This window comes from Cryptotermes secundus, unplaced genomic scaffold (assembly GCF_002891405.2).
Source record: "Cryptotermes secundus unplaced genomic scaffold, Csec_1.0 scaffold214, whole genome shotgun sequence".
NCBI classification, from domain to species: domain Eukaryota; kingdom Metazoa; phylum Arthropoda; class Insecta; order Blattodea; family Kalotermitidae; genus Cryptotermes; species Cryptotermes secundus.
This window is the reverse complement of record NW_019743149.1, coordinates 420,850-431,810: the sequence shown is the minus strand read 5'-3', so window position 1 is coordinate 431,810 and position 10,961 is coordinate 420,850. Positions and strand designations below refer to the sequence as shown.

The window sequence follows — 10,961 nt, the reverse complement described above, 5'->3', positions numbered from 1 at the left end:
GAAAATTTATTGTTCTTCAGGGGCAATGTATACCAACATAATAAAAAAAAATTTTGACAATTGGACTCTCCAAACCCGCGAAATTTTAAAATTCCCGTTATTTCCTGAACACACTTCGTATCTGACAAGTGTACCAAAGAATGACCATTTCAGCACAGTGACTACTGTTTTCATAAAATGCCCAAGTTAAATTATTCGATTTTCCTATGCCCATATGTCTTCACTTCATAAAACACAAATTTGGTTATGCACTGAGATCAATTTCACAAAAGGATGAAATATGAATAGTAAAGGAAAACCAATATCACTTATAGTAAGTGATCAAGCAGATATTTTGGTACTAGTTAATGCATATATTGGAACTAATGGTGAACAGGCATCATGGATGAGACTTTCTGTGTCCACACTAAACCCTGTTATGAAGAACCATGAAGAAACTGGAAGAAGTTTTGTCTGGTGTAGACCTTTCTCCAAACAGTGGAAGTCATTGAAATGTTCGCCACTGGAGGTACTGGAATCTACACTTGCTGCATATTTCGAGCAAACATGTGAGAGTAATGCTTCCATGGATGGCACCCAACTCAAAGAGAGTGTTTACACATCCCTGCTTCTCCAGAAGTAGCCAACATTTTGGCTTCCAGTGGTTGGAGTGGCAGATTTAAGGGGAGAAACAGTATTGCTTGCAGAGCTGTATCAATGAGAATAGAAGTGTCAATTCAGAAACTGTAGAACACTGGAAAAATTGCCAACAGTTGCAAGAAATCGAAGGTTATTATCACTGTACCTTAAATAACGCTGAAGAAACAAGTCTGTTATTCAGTATAGAAAGTAGCAGTACCATCTGTTTTCAAGGACACTTGCCATGGTTATACAGAATCTAAACAGCAGGTCACTGTCCTCAGGTGCAATGAAGGTGGTAATGATAAACTGCCACTCTACTAATTTGAAAATACAGATGTCCATGTTGTTTTGTGAATGTCAAGAGACCACCTACAAAATATAAAGCTAATACAAGGTCTTGGATGACCGACAAAATATTTGAATATTACCTTACACAGCTGGTTAGGAAACTAGGTGCTAAAAATCGAAAAATATTATTTTTATCAGTGTGCAGCTCATCTGAAGAACAGTACATTATTCAGTAACAAATAGTGTAACTGGGTATGTACCCAACTTGTCAGTCATTGCAGGCAAATGCTGGCATAGTGCTTGACCACTTCCTTCCACATCCGTTCTGTTCACTAGTTATCATCACCATCTCATCTTACTGATGTTACATAAAGACAGCAGTTTATAATGTATTGTAAAATAAAACTAGAACCATATTTTCATTTACATTTACATTGTTAGTGTTCAAACATGTATGTTTAAATGATTCTCAAGAATTATGATATAAAGAAGATGACAGTTTTCTTTGTGTTGTAACATTGGTATTTCTCCTATTTTTACATGTTTGTTTTTTGCAGTCCTTTAACAAGTTTGAAGTATAGGTTTCACTGTGGTTTATTTCTGCTCTAAGACTTAAATTCCATGATGGAATAGAGAGGTAGTCTTTGTTATTGTAGTTTCATGTTGAGGATCATCTCTGGCTTCATGAGTGTAGAGGTGTGAATGCTTGAATAATTTACTGTGCTAGCTGCAGTATTAACCTTTACTGGCCAGAAATGGGGAATTTTAAAGCCTCCCATACTGCAAAGCTGACAGCTGAATTTTTACATTAGGGCATAACATTATTAGTAATACTGAGAAAATGAAACTCTTGGCTATGTGGATCATGCAGACATGCTTTTAACATTACTGAAATGCATGGGCAGTGAATGCTGTGGTGCCCTGAATCATTAACATGGACTCCATAAAAGAAGTTGTCCCTGTGCTTAACTAATGAAGTGCTTGCTACACCATGAAGGAATATGGGGGAGTGGAGGTATAGATCCATGTATTCTTGACCTCCGCACTAGTTGGAGGTGAGTGATCAGCTTCACACACCACCCACTTTATGCCCTTAGAAAGAGCGCCCAGTACCCATTGGATAGGAGACTGGGTGGGCCCCGGAACTTGGCTGGACAATGTGGAGAGAAGACAGCTCTCACCCCTCTGACTCCTTGACTCTGACCCTTTGCTGTGCAGCCTGTAGCTAGTTACAGTGCCAACTGCACTATCCTGGCTCCACAGAGTAGCTACTTGGAACAGATGATAAGCATCCCTCAATTTGTCACTAACAGTTTTCGATCTCTGTTATAATTACCAATTAATCCATTTATTTATTCATTGTCCAGATTATGTCAAAATCTAGATGGTGCTGAAGAGTATTGTCCTCGCAGAAGTGATGCCATGTAACCTTCAGATGTCATCCAGTGACTCAGATGAATGTTAATAAACTTCTTCCAGAATATTATGATGTCACTTCCCAGAAGATAGTGTTCGGCATAGTCATTGTTGTGAGAACCACAAACCTCACATAGATATTTGCTGAAGAATTAGGAAATTTGCTAAATTTGTGATGTCCTTTTAATGTAACTCATGGTTTTATGTTAGAAGAAACGTAGACTTGTGAGGTCACTATACCATGTGCATTATCTGTTTTATCCTTTTAATTTTTTAACCAATGGACTGATTTTCATGAAGCTTACTGTGAATGATATACCATTGTCTCTACCAAAATTGACTTTCTGGTCACCTTTACAGATTTTCTTTAGACACTTTCTGGACTCCTAGACTGTTTGTCTGTGGAAGGATTCCATGACAGTTACTGCAGTTGATGATATTTGAAACACCTTCATGATTCACTTCTCTTCAGTTCCCTTCATCAGCCTTGTAGACAGAAATTTTTTAAAAAACGTTTGGTTTTATGTCCTCATTTGCAAAAGAAATTTGTTCCCCTTATTCTTCCTTTGTAATGTAGTGAAAATCTCTATTTCATGAATCTCTGGAGGAATGGCCTTTCTTGGGGTTTTTAATAAATGGGAGTTATTCAAAAATACATGAAAAAATTTTTTTTTTTCAACTTCTCATAAGATGGTATATATAGTTATAATTTCTGTATGTAAGTATTTAGATAAACTATTTCCACGCAGATAAATATTTGTCACATAATCAGCAATGCCATGTTTATATCTAAACTAATGACATAATATGAAATAAATACGGAAAGATCCTCAGCTGAGAACCAAAGCAACTGTGCTGCTATGAACAGTGCTTGTCCTGTGTGATGTCTCTGGCCAAAGATTATGGTTTTACAGTAATTTATGCAGAGGGTAAACATAAACACATAAATTAATTATTGTTTTCACCACAGCCCACTAATTAAGGTGTGAGTTCTGGAAGATCGAAAATCTCTTAAGCCAAATGTGGGTAATTTACTAAGTTGAAATTCATTAAACATGGGGAAATAATGCGTTGTTTATGTGGGGCTTACTCCAGAGCCAGAAAAATATTGATTAAATGCAGGAACACTATTTTCATGATCTCACTGTAATAAATTATAAATAGTTACCATTTGCATTAACAGCAATTACCAGGACCTTGCAATCTGACTTTGCTGTTTTGCTGGAGACTAACTGGATGCTAATCAGTGGGAGGAAGGTATTTAAATTCCAGTGTGTTAGAGCTCAGTACGCTGAAAAGCGTTAACCAAACCATGCCTGTGGACAATATAGACCTTTGAACAGTGTCCTAGATATCATGAATCAACCCTCTGATTGCTGTCTGACTGTTCATATGGAGTGATAGCTTTCCTTTTGCTTTCAAGTTGCGCGTTACCCAGATATGATGACCACAGGGCTCATGGAGCAGTTTGTGAGTGTGTGGCGTGTCTGTGAGGAGTGTGACGCTTTGCTGCATGTTCTATGTCCACGCAACATGTTGCTGCTGTCACAGTCGAGACATGCAGCAGGCAAAGTTTGGACATGTCTAGCTGGACTGTTGGCACACCTGCTGTCATGTGGTGTGCTCCTGCCCGACTCGCTGGAACAGCAGTGTATGGAGCTACTTCAGAGCTCTTGGCCTCAGGTACATTTTGTAAGATTTGGTGCAGTATGTTAATTCAACTTGCTTAATTTTTTGGGGGTGGGGGGGAATATTCACTCAGTATTACTAAACAATCCTAATATTGTGATGTGGATTAAATGTAAAGGGAGGGGGGTGGGACCTACAGCAGGCATGAAGAAAACTTAGCTGTTTGGGGTCTTTTGAGAACCTAATAATCACCCAGGCAGTCTAAGAATTTCCCAGCATTTTATGGAACCCCAAGGTTCATTACTGTGTTCACATGAGCCCTCCACTGGTCCCTATATTGAGCCAGATCAATCCAATCCATACCATCCCATCCCATCCTATCTCTCTAAGATCCATTTTAATATTGTCCACCCACTTATGCCTTGGTCTTCCCAGTGGTCTCTTTCCTTCTGGCTTTCCCACCAATATCCTTTGTACATTCCTCTTCTCCCCCATTCGTGCTACATGCCATGCCCACCTCATCCTCCTTGACTTGATCATTCTAATTATACCTGGAGAAGAGTACAAGTTGTGAAGCTAATCAGACAGAAAACATTTTTAAATATTTATACTGTAAAAGGAAACTGCTCCATTGCAATGCAAATATTAATTTAATAGAACATGCCCCAAAATGAGACTAATTTAAATTATGCACACATTAAAGTAACATCATCTATCTTGGCACCCAGAAAAAAGAACAAATACAACCACTGTTACACATAGACCGCAGAATAAAGGAAGAGAATCAAATCTGCACAGTACAACAAGATGCTGGTGTATAATTTTAATATGTGTGTTGGTCTATTTCAGTAAAATTGTCTGATTTATAATTAGGTCTGTCACTTTCAGGCATCTCAGAGCTTATGTCATACCAAAAAACTCATACCAAGTCATAGTTCAAAAATCTGCAAGCAATACAACTGTGTGAAATGTCATCATGAATGTTTCATTCTCTGATGGCCCTGAGTTTATAGTTTGACTGTTCAAGAGCAGAACTCTTTTGTCATAACACTTCAGTGTAAACTGATCATCTCGTTTATTGCTCCTCTTGCTGGGTTTGTTTTCCTTCTTGTTGTGTTAGTGTTTTATTAACAGTCACACTGCTTTATGTCTTCTCTCTTTTTGTAATTTCATCACACACCGTAAAAGAATCAAGGTCAGTGGCCAAGGGGTGACATATTTTTGTCTAAAAGTAGGCCAATTATGTTAATGAAGTTGGCATCAGCATTCTGATCACGTTGCTGCTCAGTCACCTTGAGATAGTAAATCTGAGACTAAGTACTAGTAAGGGGGTTATCTTTGTGCCAAGTCACGGTTGATGCTAGTGTGATAGCTGAACGTGTAAGTCACTCAGATTAAGATGAATGTGAAGTTGAAGACACTCGCTGACAGGGTAAGAAAGGAAGTAGGTAGCAGCCAAACAAGCAGCTAATTCCAAATTGTGATGGAAAGAGAATGCTCTTATTGTGAAGAGGCCAGCATTTACTGGCACCTGACCCATGGCTCTAAATACGTCCACTTCTCAGCCATGACTGGCTAACTTTTCCTGATGGCTCTCACTGTACAGTCTCTGCACAAGCCAAATAGAAAACACTGTTTTCAGCAGTTCCTCTGTTGTTGCATGCATATCCTTTGCCAAGGACACATACAGGGTGCAGCAGCATAATTTGCTGATTTGAATTTGGCGCCAGGAAGCGAGGTTTGGCCATTAGAGGGTGCGGATGGTCTCATTTGAACAGGTGGGTCGGGAAGTTTGTTCTTCCTTCTACTTTAGTACCGAGAATGCGTTGGACGAAGGAACAGCGCACGTTTGCCTTAGAGGCTTACTTTTCTAACGGACGCTCAATCATCGCCAAACAGTGAGCATTCCGCGCACACTTCAGAATTTCTGCCCGAGCTCGTGTTCCTGGTTGGAAATCGATTGTTACATGGGCAAACACATTCAGGAGAACTGGCAGTGTGGAAAAGAGAAGATCAGGGGAATGGCCCGTCAGATCACCCCAAAACATTTAGGCGGTAAGGCAGTCTTTTTTGTGATCTCGGCGCCCAGCACACAAGCATGCAGCTGCCCTTGGAATGTCTGATCGTTCTGTCAGGCGAATTCTTCATGATGACCTCCACTTTCATCCTTACAAGTTGGCTGTGGTGCAAGAACTCACTGAATGCGATTTTGCTGCTAGGCAACATGCATGTGAAGCGTTCCTTGAAACTTTGCCTGATGATGCGCTTGTGTTCTTTAGTGACGAGGCTCATTTCCATCTTTCTGGATGTGTGAACAAGCAAAACATGCGCTTCTGGAGTGATAACAATTCCCAAGAACTTCATGAGAGGCCCCTTCATTGTGAACGTGTAACTGTTTGGTGTGCACTGTCGAGAGTAGGGATTATTGGTCCCTACTTTTTTGAAGAGAATGAGGTTGCAGTTACAGTGAATTCTGTTCGCTATGTGAAAATGATCGAAGAATTTTTTTTGCCAAGTCTTGATGAAATGGATGTTGGGGATGTGTGGTTTCAGCAGGATGGAGCCACGGCGCGAACTGCAATGCGTGTTTTGTGGGAACGCTTCCCCAGGCGCCTGATTTCTTTGAGGGGCGATCTTCAGTGGCCGGCACGCTCACCCGATATAGCCCCTTGTGACTGTTTTTTATGGGGGTATCTGAAATCCCTCGTGTACACCGATCGTCCAAGGACCCTTGCTCAACTGAAGGAGAATATTCGCCAAGCCATAGCCAACTTACCCATCGCTATGCTGGAAAGAGTCGACCGACACTTCAGAATTCAGGCAAATCAGTGTATCGCCAATGGGGGGTGCCACTTGTTGGCTACAATTTTTAAAACAGAGTAAACGTAAATTTCCAATGTTGTAGAATATGGAGAAAAAATAATTACAACGATACCTATAACATCTTTTGTTTTATTGACCCTTCAAATCAGCAAATTATGCTGCCGCACCCTGTATTTATCGGCCGCTATGTAGCCACGGCTGTCTTTTCTGGCTCCACTATACTGTCTTTCAGATGTCATGTCACAGTACTGTAAATAAGTCATCTAGTTTCATAGGTATACCAAATTTGCTGAGATTATTGTACAAAACATTTCTTCTGGCTGAATCATACGTTTTCTCAGAATGCGTACATAGCTGATATACTGTTCCATTGTACTGAATTTTTTTCTCCAGTTTCTAACAAATTAAAATATAATCAGTAGTTCATCTGTATCTGGAGTTGGAGAGAATTAAAAATTTGTATGAAGTTGATAGTGACAATGTGCTTTGATAATTAGTACAGTTGGTTTATTGTCTTTCTTTAAATTAGTACAGTGATAGACTTGTTCCACTGCTGAGGCATTTCTTCAGTATTCCAAATAGCATTAAAAATTTCTTGGATCTGAGAATGTAATGCTCCACCTCCTGCATGAATCACTTCTGCCAGAATTTGATCGGTACCTGGTGATTTATATATTTTCAGCCTTTCAGTATAATCTGAACCTAGAAATATGGAGGATACCTTAACTCTCTCTGGGAGTTAATTACCTGAAATAATGTGATGGGATAAATGTTTTATTCTTATACATTTCTTAAATGTTAAGAGAATAAGCTGCCAAAGCAGAGTTACGCTATAAGTTGGATAGCTAGAGAACTGGCATTTGATTCGTGACAGGAGCCATCATGTCCGTACTGTCCAGACTAGGGCTGGGGCCCACCCAGCCTCCTATCAAGTGGGTACTAAAGTCTCTTCTCAGTTGACCACTGACCTTTACTTAACCAAGGCTAAGAATGTGTGGAGCTATACCTCCACCCCTGCCTCTGTGTTCATGGTTTGGGTGAGTAATTAACACTTCCCACTCCAGGAGCCAATTACATCACGTCACTGTATTTGCATTAAAAGTACCACAGCTGAGTAGATTGGCTTGATGTTAAGAATTTAGTATGGCATTTCTGTCAGAAGATGGCATCAGATGTGAGGTACTGATATTTAGAAGATATAATAAGCTTTCACATTGTGAATATATGTAGTCACTTAAAGGTCATTTGAGGAAGTATTGTTAGTTTTTCTGAGCAGCTGCATTTACTCTTGACCAGCCTTGGTATTTGAAGCAGGTAGTTTTGTGATGGCTGATCAGAGTGGCTGCATTGTCTAAGGCACGAAATTTCTTTGCCTGCTTAAATGATGGGATCATGGGTTTGAGTCACACGCAAAGGCATAGCTGTTTGTTTGTCTAAGGACTTGGCCTTGCAATGGGCTGATTCTCCCTGTGGGGAGTCCTACTGACTGCCTAACATTAAGAAGCTGAAGTGAAACGAATCATTTCACAAATGCCTTAAGCTCAAAGTGGGTGGGTGAGTAATGGCACTTGCCAGTCAAAGGACAAAGCTCAGGAAAAATTTTACATTTAGCTTTCCTTGTATGACTTTTTCACATAATTTTCTGAAATATCATGAGAAGAAGCTAGAGTATGGGATAAGAATAAAATAAGACCAAATGTAGACATGCAAGTCAGTGTAGCTCAGTCAGCATGGAGACAAAGCTACAGGTTTGACAGCAAGAGAATCGTGGTTCAGTTCCTGGTCAAGGCAAGGGGAATCTCTTCACCACTGTGTCCAGACCAGATCTAGGGCCCACGTAGCCTCCTATCAGATGGGTACATGTGGTAAAATAGCTGCGGTATGAAGTTTCCCACTCTCCCCTGTTTAGGGCTGATGTTAAGAATGCATGGAGCTATTCCTCCACCAGAACAGTTTTACTTTTATTTCATGTGTTGCAGGGGATCTTGCACCTGATTGCCTTGTGCATACGGGAAGTGATGCATCAGTACAGTGCATCCAGAGACTACAAGTTCACCCTGCTGATGGAATGGTTGTCAGAAATGTGTCATGATATGGCATTCTTTGACTGAACTGGGCTTACCAGTTGGAGCTATAATGCTTTTATACATTTTAAAAATAAACATATATGGTTGAATTTTTGATTATTTGATCCTGAAGATGAAGGTGATATATTCAGGCTCTGCATACTCCCTCCTTGCTATTTCTTTGCATTGTTTACCCTTTGATCCTGAAGATGGAGGCAGTATGTTCCTCTGAAACACTGGTAGACTTTTACCAGAATACACATCATGACATTCTAGAAGACAGAACTCTTCCTGTGTATGTTGTGTTTTAATTTTTTGCTGTTAGCAAGAAGACCAAGCAAATTGTAGGAGTACATTGTACATTTTTCTACACCAAACAAAGTCATATTTTTCCCAGATGTTTCCACCATAAAGTGCCTAGCTCTGATAAAATTTCTGATGTTCTCACAGCTGTGTTCATTCAGATTATGGTCTTTTAACAGAATTTTACATGTTCTCACATAACAAAGAAAGAATATTATGTCTCCAAAAAAAGAGACAGCTTTTCTCAAATTCCATTTCCTTTTTGTACCAGGAAACAGTGTGCCCCTGAAAAGGCCCTTAACCCTACCCCTTGTTCTTACTGGCTCAGATCAGGCTTCATTTCCTTATCCCCTTCCATGGGTCCCAATGCTGCATTCTTTGCAGCCAGCATATGTAAGTGATACAGTTCTTCCCCTACTGTCTTTGCTCACTGGAACACTGGGATCGTGGGTTCAGATCTCACTCAAGGCATGGATGTCTGTGTTTATTGTCCTGTGTAAGTAATGGCCTTCTAACTGGCTTATTGCCCGTGCAAGAAGTCCTATCGACTGTCTTAGGATTAAGAAACCAAAGTGAAACAAAGCATTTTACAGATGCCCTGTGCTCCAAAGTGGGAGCAACAGGGTAGAGAGAGAAAGCAGGAGATATTCCCCGTACACACTTCAACCCTGATAATGGAGGCAGTGTGTTCCTCTGTCTACAAGACTGTATGGTGTCAATGCAGGAGACCAAGTCTAACTTTGATATAACCTATGGGCTCAGTACTGATTATATTTCTAAAGCAGTTCCTCTCTATCTGCCAAGTTTTTCCTTTTTAACATTAACCCCTGACTTTATGTCTGTCACAGACATTTTAGTAGTCACTTCCCAAAAGCTCTCCCTACAATAATTCTGTATGCATTTAATGTTAGAACAGTAATGGAAATTAACCACAGAGTTAGTTTTGGCTAGAACTATAGCTTTCAGCATTCTAATGATTGCCTTCAAGTGCCACCAGAGTCTTATTTTCCCAACACTGGCCAAAACCTGGAAATCCCATTAATTATGAATAACCCCTAATGTGAAGTTCCTGCCTTACCAGGTAACATTGTTATACCTCGGTGACAGGGGTGGGAAAAAACACATTACTTATTCACTCCGTCAGCCAACTTTCTATGGCTAATCCCACCGCTGCCACCAACTGTACTGCCACAAGGGGGGGGGGCTAGGTAAATTCATTAATCACTGAGGCCTTGGTTTGAGTTTGCAATTCTCTTGAAGGATTCGGGGGATGCTGGGGTCATCAGGGAGAAGGATTCGCACATGAGGGAATGATAAATTCATTAACGTTACACTTCATTTCTATTCTATTCTATTCTCCTATATCCCTGTATACACAATATATACACAATTTGCCGACGTTTGTCAGGTTCGCATTACCTTAGGTTATTAAACCTGTAGTACAGACATTCTTTCTCCTCCTGCCACCCGGCTATCGGGTATCCTGTCCCTCTGTCTCTCGCTTTCTCTGTTAAGCCTAGTCTGTCTGGTCCTCACTTTCTCTCTCAGGGGTTTGCACTTTAATATTATCACACTTAATGTTCATGGCTTATATGAAGTAGGTCCACTTACTTGTATTGACGAAGCAGACCCATGGGCACCCGCCCATCCTGACGTGAATTTGGTTGGGGTGGTTTGCTCTCATTGGCTGTTTATCGAAAGGGGGTTTGCACTTTCTAGTTTACCGCCCTCTCTGACTCAGCGATTTCGTAATGCCCTAGTTCTTTCTGGTCTACTTTCATATAGGCTCTCCCTTAGTGTCAGCGTTATTACGCT

At 40.4% G+C, this 10,961-nt stretch overlaps 1 protein-coding gene across 4 annotated transcripts in view; it reads left to right on the top strand.

The window, feature by feature from the left end:
* The window catches only part of LOC111873788 (codanin-1), a 52,088-nt gene extending 43,135 nt beyond the window's left edge, over positions 1 to 8,953 (top strand). For 2 of the 4 annotated variants that reach the window (XM_023868753.2, XM_023868755.2), the window contains exons 13-14: positions 3,749 to 4,008; positions 6,508 to 8,849. In XM_023868753.2, coding sequence (XP_023724521.1) covers positions 3,749 to 4,008; positions 6,508 to 6,837 — 590 coding nt within the window. In that variant the 3' untranslated portion in view covers positions 6,838 to 8,849. Of the gene's footprint in view, positions 1 to 3,748; positions 4,009 to 6,507 lie in introns of all 4 variants that reach the window. The other 2 variants (XM_023868756.2, XM_023868754.2) reach the window with 2 other exon arrangements.
* Positions 8,954 to 10,961: the final 2,008 nt, after the last annotated feature.